This window comes from Nematolebias whitei, chromosome 22 (genome assembly GCF_014905685.2).
Source record: "Nematolebias whitei isolate Nwh7 chromosome 22, NemWhi1, whole genome shotgun sequence".
Taxonomy (NCBI): Eukaryota; Metazoa; Chordata; class Actinopteri; order Cyprinodontiformes; family Rivulidae; genus Nematolebias; species Nematolebias whitei.
The window spans coordinates 13,732,310-13,751,416 of record NC_056519.1 but is presented as its reverse complement, the minus strand read 5'-3'; the positions used below and the strand labels follow the sequence as shown (position 1 = coordinate 13,751,416).

Genomic DNA, 19,107 nt, shown 5'->3' with positions numbered 1-19,107 from the left:
AAACCCACACATGCACAGAGAGAAAATGCAAACTCCACCCAGAAAGGGATGTCTGAGATTGTCATCACTGTATGTTCCCATACAACGGTATAATGAGTTATTTGCATTTAATCCATCACACCTGAGATGCACCAAGGTGGAGCAGTGGGCAGCTATGTAGGCGCCCGGGGGGCAATTGGGGATTGGGTGTCTTGCTCAGAGACACCACAACATGTGGGAATGGCTGAGAGTCAAGCCGCGACTTTCTGGTCCCCAGTCGACTGCCCTACCTCTACCCCATTTCAGCCCCTGGCCAGGATTTGATCCGGCAACCTGAAATTCATAACTTAAAAATGTGTGTGTGTGGTGGATCCGTTAAAGTTCAGAAACAGAACCTGACAGATGCATCATGTACATCAAGTTCTGATCTAAAAGCTTTTTGGAATCACCTTACTGATGCTTAAATCCAATTTTACGTGTTACCTTTGGAGCATCTACATAGAGTGAATTGCATAATTAGCAATAAATGGTGTCTTTGTGACAGACTACTGGTAACAAACTGCCTAAGTGGGCACTAGGTTGTCTGTCAATGTTGTGTTTAGGCGCAAAATAGATTCATCCATTGAATTTCAAAACCTTTTTATGCCTGAATATTAAACGGCTTTACAAACGAACAAACTGTCATCACTGTACTGGACTGAAAATGCCCAGACTGAAACTGAGCAAAAAGACAGTCACTGGTAAGTGAAAAACCCATGAAAGACACAGAAAGCCCAAAGAATAACTGAAGAAAAAATTAAATAAAACTGGTTTGCTGCAAATAAAACATGAAAAAAAAAGTACATTTTAAAACTTTTGAGCCAAACTATATACCAAACTAGCAACTACGCAAGAGTATTGTTAATGTATTTTATGTTGATGTTTTAAATAAAATAAACATATGGATGACAAATAAACTGTTCCAGGCAGGTAAAAAAAATGGGTTCTCTAAACAAAGAAGTAACTCCTCTTGAGTACTTGTAACTTTTCAGACCTGTTACATCTACAACATTCTCAAAACATAATAAAAAATATATAATGGGGAAAAAAATCTATCAACATAAAATGACTCATTTGAATTTCAGTGAGAATCCAGGTTGCATTTATTAAAAACGAGAAGTTCGGCTGTAAATTTATTGCAATTGATAGAAGAGCCCAACAAAGCACCAAAACAAATAAGAGTGAAAGACTAGACAATTCAAGCAAAAAAAAAAACAACTAGCATTTCACACTGAAACACAGATATTTAAGACAAGACATGCAAGTTTAAGTTTTATATTTATTGCACACCATGCACTATATTGCCAATTATGATGCATTTTGAACAAATACAGACTCCTCTACTGAGACAATCTTCCATATTTTTTTAAAGAACATCACTGTTCTTGAAATGAATTTTACACTATACAATATAAATTACATCTAAATTGTCAAAACTGTGTTTAACTTTCAATTAACTGCTATGATAGACAATATCATCAAAGAAAAAAAGTCAAATCAAAGTTTTTAAATAAGGAGATGCATTAAAAATGCTAAAATTCTGGCTCAATTGGGCTAATAGTGGAGGTTAATTTTAGTTTGTCAGTCGTTGAATATTTTTTTACAAATGCATCCTAACTTTAAAAAGGATTATTTTGCTTGTGTGGTCTAAATCCTTGTATCCTTAAGAAAGGATACAAGGAGGCAGGGTTATAAAAATTTTCTTCAAGAGGAACACAAAATGACAACATGCTTCAAATGAATTGCCAACGATGAAAATATAACAAGTGCTTTAACATGTAAAAACACTCCCATGAAACAAAGATTGAACAATGGCATGCAGTGTTAATTTTGCACAGTATGTGGAAGGGTGAAAAAAATATATTTTAGGTCTACAAGACATAAAAAACTTTACACATTCATGCACACAATATCTTAACATGCAGACTGAATTTACTGACACAAGGAAACAAGGGAAAAATAGGAACATGCAGACTTTGAATTAGTAAAGATGAATACTATTTATATAAGTACAAAGTGCATGCAATACACTTGCTTATAAAATGTTAAAAATAAAAATGGTTTTAGTATGACAAATTTGTTCTTTACCTTCACTATCTGACATAGTGCCCTGAAGATCATCCAATAGTGCATAACCCCTACCCCTGGTTGGTTCTTCCCTTATATGTTGCTGCTGTTGTGAATCCTGCAAGGACAGGCAAGAACCAAACTGGTCCCTTGAGTCAGCTGAAATAGGGGGCAGAGGGCCAGCTGATGCCCGAGCCATGCCCATAGGCTGCCCAACAGGACTTAGTGGACTCTCTTCCTCTGAGTTCTGGGCCACTATAGGTATTCGTCCACGGCCACTTTGCACTATAGGAAGGCTTGTAGGTTTGGTGCGACCAGAAGGGGTTTGATAACTTGAAACATCTCCAGATACTTCTCCATCTCCTTTAAGCCTCAATGAAGAACTTGAGAGGTCCCTTTTGATAGATAGATCCAGGCCATAGCAAGATGTGGGCCTTGATGTGGGTCTTGAACGACTACCACTAGGATATGCCAAGTCTAAACCCAAGCTCTGGCCCAAATTTAGTGACCCAGCCAAGTTGGCCCCCAAAGTGGACCCAAGGTACTTTTGTTGCTCTGCAATATTCTTCCGAAGACCAAAGGTAATCTCATCTTGCATGAAGCGACTTGTTCTTGGGGATGCACTGGTGGAGCCCAGATAGCTGGTATAATCAGTTTCTAAGCCTCGGCTGTCTGTAATAGATGAATACTTGGAGGAGATTTTAGGATCTAGTTGCGGAGTTTTATGTTTTTGGTACAACATAGATGCTGGGAGTTGTTTAGCTGCCTGCTTCTCAAGAGTAAGTCGACTGATGCTGTACTTTTCTGTCTTGGGATATTGCCTTTGGGAGTAACTCGACATACCAGAGCTTGGGGTGTAGTAATGTTGGGAGAGGCCTGACAGTTGTTCTAAATTTTCTGTTCCACCGGTACTTCTTCTAAACTCTTGTTTGAGCTGCTGCTTCAGAAGTTTTAGTTCATAGGGTTCCTCCATTGTATCTTCTTCATCAGGGCCTTTCCCATATGTATGGAGTCTGGAGGTGGAGCCCAGGTAGTCTGTAGACCCAAGATCAGCAGCACTTCTTCGCAACAGTTTTTCTGCCTTAGCCAGCTCCCTTTCAACCAAACTATAAGATGAAGACAGTCCTGTAGAGGTCTTAGCTAGCTCTGCAGCATCTTCTAATAGCATATAACTTCGAGGTGTATGATGATCTACATCAGTGTAATAAGAATCTGAGACAGTTGACATTGGGCTATCAGCAATAGTTCCCACCTCCAAGGCTCTGAGGTCAAGATGGTTACCATATTTGTCATACTTGACGCCAAGGTAAGCTGATGATGTGGGATCAGGTTGATGGCTTATTACATCATATTTAGTTGTATCAAGCTCTGAGAGAAGGGCTGCTTGTCTGGCAGCTTTTTGCTGTAACAAAAGCATCTGGTGGTAGCTCTGCTGTTGGGAGGTAGTGAGGGAAGGAACAGAGGAGTAGATGGAATGAGATTGGTAGGACTGTGGTGTCTGATAGATTGACTGCTGGTACTGGCTTTGAGGGTATTGGTATTGAGAATATTTTCCATACTCATGCTTGGTTTGAGGTGGGACAAAATCATCAAGTTCTGCATGTGGAGCTGTCCTAGGACGTTCAAGCCCAACACCATCAATTTCCTCATCTTCACCACTTTCTCGGACACACCTAGTCTCTCGAATGTTACTAACTTCACTGTCCGACATATAATCTCTATCCTCTGCAACACTCTGTAAGTAGGCCCTTTCCCTTTTCTCTCTCTCCTTTAGAAGTACATCTTTTCTGCGGTTAATTCCCATCTCTAAGTACCTAAGCTTAGCGTCAATCTCTTTCTCCTCTTCATCTAATTCTGCTTGTCTTTTGCGGAGCTTGGAAGACTCACGCTCCACTAGATCAAGCTCACGATCTATGTCTTGTAGGATCTTAGCACGTGCCATGTTAGAATTGCGGCACATTCTCCGGCGAGCTGAACCAGTGCTGTATGCTGTCTGGCCAGTGGTTGTTGATTCTTCTTCAGAAGGTGGATTGGGGAGAGTTCTCTTGACCTTCTTTTGAGTGCCTGTTGGTGTGCTACCTGAGCCTTTTCCCTGTAAGAAAAAAAAACTTTTTAGATTTGTAGGAATTAAATTGAAAAATCCACTTTTTAAAGAAGACAGTTAACTATTTATTTCTCATAAAATGAAAAAATACATATATTCTGAACAAGGATTTTAAAAATGGTCCATATATTTAATATGTATCTATAGTGTTATCTGTAGTACATAAATTGCTTTATTGATTAAATAAAAAACTAATTTCTTATTCAGCTTTTTAGAGTTGTTGTAATATATATATGCCAACTCATTAGGGACATATATCAAAAATGTACTTTCCAGTTTAAGAAAGAAATAACTTGTATAACATTCTTTAATTTAAAGCATGTGAAGTTCACTTGTAACATGTAATAATAGTACTTACTGCATGACATTCACTATACTGGGTGCCTGATGCTGTTCTTTCGTCTCCTGTTGGACTCATGGACTTAGGGTCAGACATGGACCGCTGAATAGTTTTGAGTCCTCTGGGACTTGCTGGAGAGGTTTTAGATGGATCTGTAATGTCCCTTAGCTTTTGCGGGCTGGTGTCACCTAGTGACTTATCATAGGATACAAACTCAAGAGATTTACTAGGTGAAATACAGGGGGATATGGGGGAGTACAACACTTTGGGAGACTTAGGAGGGGCTTGAAGAGAAGAAAACTCTGGTTTAAAGTTGGAGGATTGGGCAATTTCTAAGGGAGTAAATCTTTTCTTTGGTGAAGTCCTTTCTGAGTCTGATAACTCCAATTTGGTGTCCATTCGAATATTTCCCTCTGTGTCAGTTTGAATAGAAATTTCTGTGTGGGCTTGAAAAGACATCTCTGAATGCCCACCTCTATCACCTCTGGAAGTACGTGGACGACTTTGCCGGCTTTTATTCTGAGCCTCCCATTCCTCTTGATCCTCATCATCAGTCTGCACACAGCTATCAACACTCTTTTTAGCGCTTTTCTTTTTTCTTCCTGCTGTGTAAGCCTTGCTAACAGCTTCATCCTCCTCATCTGTCTGGCACCCACTATCAGTGATCTTTCGAGAAAGTACTGTACCATCAGGCCCCAAGACAATTGCCTCCTGTAAGCCATGCCCTGGCATGTCCCCACCTGGATACATCTGACGAAACTTTTGCTCTTCAAGTTGTAAACGCAGCTGTTCTTGAAGTTTCTGTATCTGCTCAAGTTGTTGCTGCTGCTGTGCATAGGTTTCTTTTTGCAACATGAGGTGAGCCTGTCTTTCTTCTTCCTGTTGTGTCAGTATATGCTGCTTCATGGCTTGTAATTCCTCCAATTCCTTCTGAACCAGAAGCTGTTCTTGTTCACGGAACCGCTGAATCTCCTGCCGCTCCCATTCTAATTCTTCAGCCAAGCGTTGCTGCTTGAGTTTTTCCATTTCTAGCCTCTCGCGTTCTGCCTGATACTGACCATCCCCAGGAATCATGGGTGAGGAAAGAGCCTCAAGTGAAGCAGCTATAGCTTCCAGAGATGCATCAGTATAGGAGTCAAGGGTTAATGATGTTGTTGTAATGGTGGCATCAACACAAGTAGTACCTCCTTTCGAGATTTCCAGATTGAGTGGTCCATCTCCTTGTTCTTCTGATGTAGTAGTAGGAATGGTTGACAGGAAACTTTGGGATCGCGTAAGTGGAAAGTTCTGGAGGTTAGACAGGGAAGGCATGGTGTCACTTGTGTGCATACCTGCAACAGCATTATATGTTGTAGTAAATATGGATCCAGGCTGGGTAGTAATGGCATATGTAGACGGTATTGGTGCTGCAACAGATGAATAAACCACTCCATTTGATGACCTCAAAACACTGGTTGTCCCAAAAAGTGAAATGACATCACTTGTGACACTGGTTTGTGACTGCGGTGGAATTTTCATTCCTGCATAACCTCCTTTCTTCGAATAGTCAACAGCTTCACCTGTCAAAAATCAAAAGTATATTTTCAGTCCAAATATGGTGAACAATTGTTAATATTGAAGCAAGCCATGCCTTACAAAAAAAAGGTTGAATGAGAAAAAATGGCCACAGGCACATGCAAAATATTGTATGTTGGAAAAACTTAAACAAATGAAAAGTCCATGCAAAACAAATTAAAAATGGAAAACAAAAAATGCCACATTAGCCATAAATAAGTGGGGGCATTTCAAAGTGACATTTAAGTGACAGGTCGGCAATGTCACAGCACTGACCTGCATCCGATATCTTTGCTGAGGTGAGATCTACTGCACCTTCTGTTGTGGTAATGAAATTATAGCTGTTCTTACTTTTGTATAAGAATAGCCCAGCTTCTGCTAGGTTGGTGTCTGACATAGATGGTTTAATTCCACCAAACCCTCTCATGCCATAAGGTGATCGATCATATTGATAATGATCATCACGATATCCAAAGCGATCTTCAGGTAGGGGTGTGGTAGGTTGCTGAGTTGCACAACTTCCTGCAAATGGGAGTTTGTACACAACATCACAGCATACAGCTCTTTTTCCTGCTGTCAGATCCACTGGTTTGCCATCATCTGTGATTACAGCTGTAACAACATCTGCAGATGTAGCATCCACTGACACCACAGTATTGAAAGGTTTTGTTGTGCTGAGATCAACAGCTCCTGCCACTGTGGTTATCCCTGTAGTTAATCCATTGGCAATATAGCTTGCAACAGAAGTTGGTCCAATAGTAACTGGAGTAGCTTGAAAATTTCCTACACTTGTGTTTGATCCAATTGAGAGGTTAATTGGAATTTCTGTTGTAACAAGAGTGGGTGGCTGAGAATCAACTGGTCGATATATAATTTGGGAAACTGGTTCAAATGCTTTGTTTTTAGTAAGCTGAAGAGGCACTGAAGATGTTTGAGAGAGGTCTACACTGTCACATCGATGGATTGTGGCAGCACAGGTCACAATGGTGATGCTATCAGATACAATAGAAACGGTGGATGATTCAGTGCTGAGATTGACCACAGGTGATTGTACTGCACTGTTTTGACGACAGATTTCATTTGTAAAAGACTGACATCTCGAATCTGGGCTAGTGGACAGATCAACACCATTCATAAATGATTCTGAATCCACCTTTGCAGTTCTAAGATCAACAACTTCGAAGGGTTGAGAGGCCTGTTCATTCAGTGCTGCCATCTGAGGCTTAGTTTTTTCCATTGAAATTGGGACACCATTTGCCCTTGGAGCTGGTACTGGTGGTGGTGTTCTTTCATGAACAACAGAGACAGTGGTTCTTTGAACTTCTGTGGTAACCACTTGAGAAATGAGGTTAGGCATGGCAACAGGTAGCTGTGCCGAGGCTGATATGGCCTCAATTATATGACAAGAACTAGATACATGTTTTTCTGGGCTACAAATCTCTTGGCTTTCAATAGATTCTGTGACACGTGTATATGCCAGAGGCACCTTGGTTGTTTGAGGTGGAGTTGGGTGTTCATGGTGCTGTGAATATGATTGTGGTTGAGGCTGTGGTTGGTAATAACTTATAGGCTGAACTTGATGTGAATGAGCTGGTGGCTCAGGGCTGGAGGGTGCTTGAGTTGTGACACTGTCAACTGGAGAGCTGGGCTGGGATGGCAGTGTGATGACTACATATGTGTCACAAAGACTGCTGGCATATCTTGGAGAAGAAGGAGACTTTGGTGAGGGTTGAAATGTCTTTCTCTCTGAAGAGGGGCTCAGATTGAGGACTGTGTCACTATGACTAGTGGGAAGTACAGTGGGTCTTGGTGGATATGGGGCATGAGCAGGTGAAGATGGTTGTGAACCAGGCTTTGGTGCAATTGGTGGTTTAGCACCATGTCCTTGTCTGTGACTGTCTCCAATCCCTGGAGGAATGGCTGGCTTTGGAGGAACAGGAGGGGGAACATGAGGTTTATATGTTGGAGTAACTGTTTGTCTTACATGAGATCCTTGTGGCGTAGTCATAACCACTGACTCTGTTTTCTTCTGAGGAGATGGGGTCTGAGATGGGAGAGGAACAGGGGCTTTTCTGGGAAAAACAGTAGGTTTTGGTGGAGTGGGAGGTGGCAGTGGAGGTGCAACAGGTTCTTCTGATTTTTCCTGAGAGTTAGCTTTACGTAAGACATTTGGCTTTGGTGGGACAGGTGGGGCTGTTGACACTACACTGGATACACCTGGTGTGTACTGTGGAACTGTGGGCAAAGGAGATACACTAGCAATCACAGGGGCTGCTGCTCTTGGAACTGGACTTGACAAGTCTACAAGATCAACCGGAGACGCTATGACTGTTGTGTGAGGTTGCTGATCTGAAGTAGATGATGGAGAAGACTCAAAAACCTCATTCACAGGCTCAGTTGCCATTTCTAGTTTCACATCTGATACTGTATCTTTCTCCTGCTCCTTTTTACCTGCAGTTTCGTCATCAGATGATAACTCTCCTGAAGAGCACTGTGTTACCTTTAAATCTGGAATGGAATGGAGAGCCTTTTTTGGTGCAGATATTTCCACTTCTGGTTCAGGATGAGTTGGACTTGTTCCAGGTGTCAGAACTTTTTTCATTAGCTCTTCATAGGCAGTTTCAGCATCCAACAAAGGCTTTGCATCTTTGCCTAATGTTATTGTGCTACTTTTGGAGAAGTTATTTTCAGCAGGTTGTAGCACAATTTCAGGATTAGGCATTTCATTTTTTGGTTTTATGTTCTCATATTCCTGCTCAAGTTGAATGAACTCCTTTCTCTTCTTTATCATGTCTTCATAAACTTCATCAGGTGACCTTAGCTTTTTAGGCTGAACAGGAACTGTAATTTTCTCTGGTTCTTCCAAGTCAGATGAACTGTCAATAAAAGTTGAGTAGGCATAATCTTCAATAAGCATGCCTCCATAAAAAGACCCTTTTTCAGGTTGAATTTCAACTTTTTCAGTGGTTGGAGACTTAGCTCTCAGCAATATTTCTTCGTAGGCCTCATCAGCAGATTTCAGAGTTTTTTTCTGAAGCTTATCAGCAATTTGATCATCTGTTGGAGAGTGAAGCGACACTGATGTGGGCAACTGATATGTTTTCTGGACAGCTGCGATTTTTGCAGCATGAATTCCAAGCCCCTCAGAATCCGAATCGATACTTGGGGAAAAATCAGAGCAGGATGATCGTCTGATCTCCTCCATTTCTGCTTCTTGCCTTTGTTCTTCAGTTGGTGAGGCATCTTCAATAGGAGAAAGGTTGCTTGGTGGAGTCTTTGAATGTTCTCGTCTTCTCTGCGCTCGAATCTCCTCTTTGTCTTTCTTTGACTTTTTTCCTGAGCCCTTCTGTTTTTCTTGCTCCCTGAGTAGTTCTTCCTCCTCCCGTAACTCTTCTTCCTCAGAGGAGTCTTCAATAGTTGGCAGCATTTGACCAGCTTGTCTATGTTTGGCTTTCCTGTGCTGTTTACCCTCACCAGTACGAATATGGCTTGGACTACTGCTGTCACTGTCATCGTCCAGTGATGAGAGAGATGTCGGGGATGTTCCCGGAGTGAAGCTAGATGCATGCAAACTAGATGACCCCTCGCCCTTTGACCGGTCATCTGGAGAGTCTGTCAGGCTTTCTATATCAGGCTCTCCGTCAACATTGGGTATTTGTATAGGGATGCTGGTCATGTTAAGCTCCATAGTTTGGAATTTGCGAACTGCAACACTGCTTTGACGTTCTTCTTGTTTTAGTTCTTGCTCCTCCTTTTTGTCAGCATGAGGTTTATCCAATGTGACTGTAAGTTCTTTATCATCATCATCATCTGGGCTTATAGTGGTTTTCTTTGTGAGTCGTCTGGCCTTTCCTGATGTGCTCTTCTCTACAGTTTCTGTTTTCTTTTGTTCAGTTTGTTTCTTTTCATCTTCTCTGATCTTTCGTCTGACTAGATTTTCTTCGTCAGATGGGGAGGCATCCTCATTCTCACTCATTTCAATTATCTGTCTTCTGATAAAATCCTCATCCTCTCCTGAAATTGGGCTTTCTTTTTCAAGGCTTTCACTGCTGTCATCCAAAGAATCTGCCTTGACATCCATTGGCACAAGGAGCTTTTTCTTTGTAGTATTAATATCATTCTTCAAAAGTCCTTTATCCTCTTCCGAACTTGGAGAATCAGGTGAGAGGGGGAAAACCTCTAATTTACGCCTGGTCTTTAGAGTACCAGTTTGCATGTTCTCTTCTTGTGTGCTCTCCTGGGCTTCAAGAATTGGAAGGACAGTCTTTTCCAGTTTTGACAAGTCTGAGGGGCTGGTGGGACTTCCTTCCTTGATTCTTACTTCATTTTCTTCAGGATCTTTGAATGTTTCCATTGTTTCAATCTGATGAATTGAAAAACAAACAAGTTTTTGTCACTTCATGCAATGAAAATGGCAATATTTTCAGAAGTTTTCTTTTATCTTAATCTACACCTAAATACATCTGTTATATCAAATTATTAAAAAGGAGGAGTAATGATACAAACTATTGCTACATTAGCTAAATACTAGTGTCACCTTAGAGATTTCTTCACTGTGCTTTTCCAGAGGCTTAGCTTTAGATTCCATTATCTTCGTGTCTTCATTTGAGCCTTCATCCTGCTCACCAACTACAGACTGGATTTTAGGTTTTGCTACAGGAACCAACACAGGTGGACCCTCTGATACTTCACCCTTCTTTGATGCTGTGCTTACTCCTACATCAAATGAAAGGGTGCCATCTTTGTGGCACTCTGCACTTGCCTCAGATACTGAAATAAATTCCAGACTGTTGCCAACAACAAACTGTGACTCATCCTCTTTCTTGTCATTTTCTGCTTCCCTATCCTTGATTGACAGTTCAGAATTTTTCTGAGGTTCACTTTGATTTTCAGCAGCACTGCTTGTCGTTTGTGAACCAGCCTCCACCTCATCCAAGGAGCGTTTCTCCTCACAGGTTTTATCTCTGAGTATTGTCTCACTAAGAACAGCTGAGGCTGATGCAAGTTTTATACTTCTAACTGGCACCTCAACATCTTCTTGCTCTCTTGGTGTGAGAGGTGGGGGGTCAGAGATAACCACTGCTTTGTCAAGCTTCTCCTCCAACTTTAACATTGGCTCTTCAAAGGTTTGTTGCTCATTTTTTAGTAAAGCTTTGTCTTTTCTAACCAAAGACACATTTTCCACATGAGTGTTTTCAGTAGGCTCAGACTTTGTTTCTGGTTGTACCTTTTGATTTAGCTGAACGACATCTTTTGTTGGGATTTGCGCTGGGACACCCACAACTGGCTCTCCTGACTTTTCTAACTCACTTCTCTCCATTTGAAGCCAACTATTTGCTGTATCAGAACTTGCAACTGCTTCACTTGTACCTGCTTTATTATCGCCTATATCCAGGAGTTTAGGATCATTTGCATTTCTAATTGTGTTTTGTTCAATTCCCCCCTCTTCTAAATTATCCCCATTATTAGCTATTGTAGCTTCTACATTTAGTTTACAGTGAAGTGATCCTTCTTTATCAGCCCCCCTGGACATTTTCTCTTTAACTGTTTCCCTATTATCAATAACTTTCAAGGGATCTGTATTTTTAAAAGTATTCTCTTCCTGTGCTTTCTCAAGAACTTCAGAATCTTCCTCTAACAGAACCACACCAGGAGTTATTTTTACTATATCATGTGTTGTAGGTATCATCTCTTTCTCTGTGGGCTTGTTTCCCATTTCATTTGTCTGAAGTACCACTTCTGAAGTTAAGACAGAATGCTCTTTTGCCACTGCTGAACAACTTTCAGATTCTGCACACATTGTTGTTTTTGGTTGGAATTGTTGATCAGACCTGTTACATTCAGGGGTGTCAGCTTTGTCAACGAAGCCTACAGAAGATACTGGTTCAACTACTATCACATTTCCAGTTATTGTATTTGCAATATCTGATTTAACACTATCTGCCTCAAGTTTTTCACTGATGCAGGTTTGGTTGATATCTAATGCATTATCGGATGGTATTTGCCCTGCTGAGGAGACTTGGGGTTTTGCTATTAGGGGTTCCTCAAGTGTCTGCTCAGCTGAATTTGTTGTCTCTTCTGGGAGCTTTTCTGGACTTGGCTCTACTTTCTCATGATTTGTTGAGGGAGTTCCACCCTCACTTTGAGTAATCTCAATATCTTGTTTAGTATCTACCTTTATGCAAGCTGTTGTTTTGTCTAAATCTGTGTTGGTCAATTGTGTTTGTTTGTTACCTTCCACAAAGGGGAAGCAGTTCTCTGCCATATTCTCTGAGCTACTCTGTAGCTGCTGAACGGCTTGGACTTTACTGACAATAGTTCTCTGTTCTTGTTGCTTGACACTGGAAATCTCTGTGTCATGAAAGGAATGATCTGCTGCCGTCTCAGGGCTACTCTGTTGTTGCTCAACTGCTGGGATTTCACTAACAGTAGATTTCTGTGTTTGTTGGTTACTGTCCGATGGTTCTGTGTCTGTTTTATTCTCAGAATGGATCTGTTGGTGCTCAACTGGGTTACTTTCAGCTAAACTCTCTGACTTTAAGGGTTTGTTTTCAAAATGATTGTCAGTCACTGACCCATCTACTGACGGCTGCATTGATTCTTCTGACTGTGGTGCTTCCTGTGAGCTGTTCTCAAGAGAAGAGGGCATGTGTTCAGGTGAAATAGGTGCACTATCAAGTGTGGTTTGGGGTGCTACCTTGGTCTTGGAAGCTGGTGGAGACGGGTCTACTGCTTCTACTACAGGTTTGCTATCTATAGCAGCAGGGGCAGGGGAGGAGAAGGGAGCAGGAGGAGCAGGTGATTGTTTTAATGTGGAAGCCGTAGATGGAGGTGGTACATCTTCCAGCTGGCTTGACATGGCTTTTTTGGTCTGACAATTCAGGCAAAGCCATTCTTTCTGTAAAATAAATAGATAAAAACACAAGATAAGAACACCTTTTCAATAACTGCATAACTTGACATGACACTAGTTAGAATTTCACATAAATCAATATAATTAAAATGTATTTTCTTTGTCCTGACTGTATGCAAAGTCTCATTTTGACAAGTCAGGCTGTGATGGTGTATCTTTGTCTATTTTAGGAAAAGCTTCTATATCAGTGGGGCTCGAGACAGGCACATTCATAATGCATGGTAATGGGGTAGAGGTTTACCAAAGCTCTTCTGAAGAAGCTGTGCAGATATTTTATGTTGCAAAAACATAGCAGGAACTGTTTGGGTTTATATGATTGTATATCACATATGCAAATCATGTACATAGAGATGTTTTAGAATGCACACGCACACACATATACTGTGTTAACTTCAGAATGCTTACATAACTATGTCAAACATTTAAAAAAATCACATCTGTGCAACAATGTAAGCTTTAGCTGCTCCTCGGTTCCAGTTTCTTATTGGAGTTGATGCTAAAAACCTAATAAAAGCTAATCTTTATAATATGTTTATTGCTATTTAATTGTTTTTAAGAATAATTATTTAATACAATTTCCTCACCAACACCATATGGTATGTAGTCTTGGTTGTATTATATAAAAAAATGTTCATGTCACAACTATTTCATCATTAATTTATGCTCCCATGTACCTATACAGAGAGTATCTACTGTAAACTGAACGCCCTCCTGTGTGTCCTGTGTCAATAGCTGGAGCTATTTTTAGGGTTTATCATCTTGTGCTTTTATTTCTAAAGTGGAAAAAAGATAAATAATCAATATGTTGGGATTGATAAGCAAATTAAATAGTGCAAACACACCCAAACAGATGTGCAGACATGAATGGAAACCTCATTCAAACATAAACACAGGTCACATTTCGTCCTTTTCTCTCTGTAGCCACACTTCTTATGGAGAGAGAACAACAGCAAGACAAGAAGTGAGTTAAAGACAATGACAGGGCTCATAGGAGCAGCTCGGTCTGATTAAGTAATGGGCGTTGGAAAGTAGAGATGGTGCGAGATGGGGAGATGGTCGCTGATAGGAAATGCTGAAAACTCACTCAGAGCCACATCTGTGGTTGTCATCAATGACATTATCAAGAATTCACAATAGGCAGACCCTTCAAATCCACTTTATCAGTCTGCTTCTTTAAGCCACAGAAGAAAAGAGAAGTAACTGTTACCTCTTCTATTTTATTGCAGCTTTGTATTTAATCTCTTAACCTTTAGCTTTTTGTTGACTCTACAAAAACACAAAATTTTCATCATCCACCCATTCACACAAATGCTGCACTTTTTGTTTTATATGATAACTTTTTGCATGAAGTGCTTTTTACTCACAACATAGCACAAATACTTGGGTGAAATGCATACAAGTCATACAACAAAATCTATATTAGAACTTGTTGAACGAATGCATCCCACCCACAGACCTTCATGCACGAGTGTTAAATTAAGAACATATTGTGTTCATAACTGATTTGGTCAAACCTTGAAAATAACATTTTGCACAATCTTATGCAACATCACGAGATGTCATGCTCCGAGTACGTTTTGCAAATGACTGATTCTTTAACCTCACCAAATTTTATTACACACTATAATCCTATTTTAGTTTTCCTACTGCATATCCCTTCCGTTTCTCTTTCTGTCTGCATGCACATAGATGATACATGCAGTAACAGGAATGTCACTCACTCACGTAACCAAGGAGACCGGCACCAAAGAGTTGACACATACTAACCCCCACAGAAATGAATCTGTGATGGCGCTGGTGACGTCCATTTGGTCATACAAAAGGTTTGAAAAACTATCAGCACTTCATTCATTCTTTCTACGTCTCAAACCAGCAGACATACGTCAGAGAAAAACCCGACAAGATTCAGAGAAGAAAGTTTGAACAGGGCTCCTTCTGAGGCCACAAAGAGAAGAAAATTAGAAAACAGCAGAATGAGTTACTCATGTTAGGTTAATGTTTCCTATAGGGAGTTGAAGTGCTGTAAAGGTCGAAGCTGCTGCTTGATTAAGACGAGACATTCTGTGGAGGATTTACTTTAGACAAGGCTATAGGTACAGAGTAGGTCAAATATTTATTTTTAACTCTCAACACTGATAGCACTTAATTAATATTAGAATTTCTCCCCAAATCGTTCCATAAAGCCGTACTTTAATAAGAGCATCCCGCAGACAGTGGAAAAAATGTGTACAAAGAAAGGTGAAACTGACAATGTGCGAAAAAGTAAAAAAAAAAAAAATGATAATGGTTTCAAAGACAACTAATAAGCAGCTTAAAGAACACCATTTTTGAAAAAAAGTTGTGAAAAATGTATAATAAACATGCAATGATTTTCAAATCTCATAAACCCAAACTTTATTCACAATGGAGTAAACATTAAATGTTTAAACTATGAAACTACCATTTGTAGGAAGTAATGTTAATTGGGAATTTGATGCCAGGAATACAACAACTGTTGGGACATGGCTATGTTTACCACTGTGAAGCCTCCCCTCTTCTTTTAATAACAGTCTGTAAACATGTAGGAACTGAGATCGGCTGCTGGACGTTCTGAAGTGGAATTTAGCCCCATTGTTTTTTGATGTGGGACTCTTCCTGTTTCACTTTCCTGCCTTATGTGGCAGGTTTGTTTGTTTCATGATCTGTCAAATGCTTTCTATTGATGAGAGGTCTGGACTGCAGTCAGGCTGGTTCAGCACCTGAATACTTCCATTACAAAACTACATTACATACATACTCCAATACATATTCTGTATGGGAGTATATGTTGTTCTTAAACCTATATATAATTTTCTGCATTGATGACAACTTTCAAAATATGCAAGCTGCTGTGTAATAGGCATAAATGCACCTCTATACCATCAGAGAGGCAGGCTTTTGAACTATGCACTAATAACGGGCCAAACAGTTCATCTCCTCTTTAGCACAGAGGACATGTTCATGGTTTCCAAAGATAATTAAAAATTTTGACCCTAGGACAGTTTTTCACTTTGCCTAGACCAAAGAAGAATAAATGTTTATGGATAGTGTTCTTGTATGGTTTGTTTTTACATGATAGAGCTTTAACCAGCATGTGTGGGTGGTTGTGTGTGTTTACAGACGATGATTTGTGGAAGTGTTTCTGAGCCCATACAGTGATGTCCAGAACACAATCAGTCCTGTTTGAGGTCTCAAAGATTGCAGACATCCAATAAACTTATTATTAACTTAATTATTATCCAAACTTTCATCCTTTTCCTGTGCTTGCTTATCTCTTCAGGTTCTTATTATTTTTGTTGCTGTTATGAACTGTAGATGATGGGAGACTCACGGTCTTCCAATTTTCCATTGAGGAACATTATTCTGAAATGGTCCAATTATTTGTAGATGCAGTGGTTTATACAAACTGGTTAACAACTGCCCAACTTTACTTCTGGGAGGTTCAGCCTCTCTAAGATGCTTTAATAGTTTTCTTACTGACTTATTCCCATTTAACTTAAATGTTTATTTTCTTGTTAATACTATGTACTTTGACAGACTTTTGTGGCCCCTGCCCCCGCTTCTTTGAGATGTGTTGCGGTTATCAAATTCAAAATTAGCTTGTTTTTTCTGAGAAATTGTAACAAAATAACAACTATTGAAACATAAATGCTCACTATGTTCCATTGTAAATAAAATATGAGTCTATGAGGTTTGCAAGTCACTGCATTCTAGTTGTATCTACAGTTTACACGACAACATACTTTTTCTTTTTCAGAACTAGAGTTGGAGAAGATTAGGAAAAGGTGAGGAAAAGAAACAGAGAAAACTAAAATCAGGAGAGAGAAAGCAGCATTATGTGGCGAAGTAAATCATTGGAGGAGCTTAACCAGCACTGGAAAAAGCTTAGCACCAACTACAACCACAAAGCTTCACATTAACACATTGCAAATCAACTAAGAAGACAGGACAAACTGCAGAACATGGTGGCATCAAAGTATGACCTTAAACGTTACAGCAAATTCAGAAAACGCCGTTGGTGACATTTATACACTTATGGGCTCAAAGTCCTGCCTCAGTTCCACGTTGACGCCTGCTGATTCACCAGCGTTACTCTGCAACTGAGCAACATTTCATTACTACCTGCAAACCTTTCAGAAACAGTTATTTTTTTCTGAAAGTTAGATAGTATTTGTATCAAACTCATCATTATTAGCTCAGTGAAACAGGCGAAATATCCTCCAGACTTTGAACATCTACATGAACAGTGATAGTCATTAAAAAAAGGCTGAATATGTCTTTGTTTTAACATCCTGTTAGATTAGGATGTGTTGAGGATTTTAGATGTACATCTAATGATTACTTTCTGAAAGCTTCGATAAAATCTAATATTTTACTAATGCCACAGACAAATGAACACACACAAGCACAGAAAAGCATTGCCTTTCTCCTTCAGTGGGGACCAATACTAATAATAGAAGTTTGCCTCTTAAACGTCCGGTTTCCATAACATCATATGGATATTGTGGTTTTCACTCCATTGATAAATTAAATGCATCAAACATTTTTGAAAAGCAGCATCCTCCTGCATCATGGTTCAAATGTCCTTTCAGTCCTGAAGCTTTTGATGCAACTAAAGTGTGCAAGTCGCTGCCCTTCTTCTCACTGATGAGTGGCCAAATTAATTAGAATGCACCAGACTGAGGGTGGGACGTTACAGCATCAGCTCCGTTCCAAGCCAAAAAAGATCTTTGTCTTAATAAATGCTGTTGTAGATGTTCTCACATCAGGCAAGTTTTTTTTTTCATCTAGATATATTGATCAAGGTGAAAAATCAGAAAACTAAATGTTACCCAAGCAGGGCATTGTTGGCTTGTTTCTCCTAAAAAAAAGTAATAAAATAAAATAAACTTGCCAAAAATGTGCTTCCTGCTCCTCCTTCTCTGCTCTGGTGAAAACCAAAGGCCCACCCCATTGCATGCTGGTCCTACACCTGCTCACCTATTTATGGGTTCCCAAAGTCTTTACCAGTCCTTTGTAATCAAACTAATGCAACAAAAATGACTTCAAATACTAAAAATTGATTTAAACAAAATATTAAAACAAAAAAAAGTATTCCTAAAGGATTTTTTTTTTTCAAATCTGAATAAGATCAAATAAATCTTACAGTTTGTATCAACCATCTTTATGAACAAAACATCTCATAAACCACTAGATGTATTTTAATGACTCTTTCATAAAGTAATAATTCAAGGTTGCCACCACAAATAATCTACATAAGCTAACATAAAGATGACAATAGCTCAGTCAATTTTAATGGTGCTCAGCTAAAATTTGTGTTCTAGCAGGCGAGTTATCCACGACATGACATTCTGTCATATCAAATGATACCGTACTTAAAATTATTTTAAAGTTTGACCAAAACAGCTCACTCTGGCATGAAAGGTGAAGGACAATGTATGCTAGCCCTTTAAGTTAAATAGAAAACATATTTCCAAATCTGATTAAAGAATTACTCCAAGGGGTTGCCAACTTGAACATCACAAATTCTTTAATGATGCTGCAGCTCTAGTTTCATTTGACGTTTCTGTATTAGTTGTTCAATGCGAGTCACTGGCGTGAGTCACGAGTGCTGAGGCAAATCACAGCCGTCAGGTCGTCATGGTCTGCACTCCTTACAGCTGCAGGAGGTGATAACCATATCTTTTATGACACACCCTTCCACCTCCTCCTCCATCCCCTACTGGACTTCCATCTCTGTCACAGCAGTTCCTCATCTCCTCTCTCCTCCCCCATTTATCCACATTAAAATATTGTCTTTCTTTAAGTGTAAGTTTTATGTTGCTTTTCCACAATTTCCCACAGTAATTGTTAAGTCAATCTATAAATAAAAGAAGTGTTACATCATATTAGCATATCATATTAGCATATTTTATATATATATGTATATATATATGTATAAATATATATATATATACAAGTATATATATATGTATGTATATATGTATATATATGTATGTATATATGTATATATGTATGTATATATGTATATATGTATATATATGTATGTATATATGTATATATATGTATGTATATATGTATATATGTATATAT

General features: G+C 39.4%; 1 protein-coding gene across 4 annotated transcripts in view; it reads right to left on the bottom strand.

Annotated features, from left to right (window-relative positions):
• pcloa (piccolo presynaptic cytomatrix protein a) overlaps nucleotides 1-19,107 on the bottom strand; it is a 60,992-nt gene that overhangs the window by 30,771 nt on the left and 11,114 nt on the right. For 3 of the 4 annotated variants that reach the window (XM_037695695.1, XM_037695693.1, XM_037695694.1), the window contains exons 4-7: nucleotides 12,781-12,981; nucleotides 6,360-10,446; nucleotides 4,548-6,088; nucleotides 2,107-4,177 (exon numbers count right to left, since the gene is read on the bottom strand). In XM_037695695.1, coding sequence (XP_037551623.1) covers nucleotides 2,107-4,177; nucleotides 4,548-6,088; nucleotides 6,360-10,446; nucleotides 12,781-12,981 — 7,900 coding nt within the window. Of the gene's footprint in view, nucleotides 1-2,106; nucleotides 4,178-4,547; nucleotides 6,089-6,359; nucleotides 10,447-10,620; nucleotides 12,982-19,107 lie in introns of all 4 variants that reach the window. The other variant, XM_037695692.1, reaches the window with a different exon arrangement.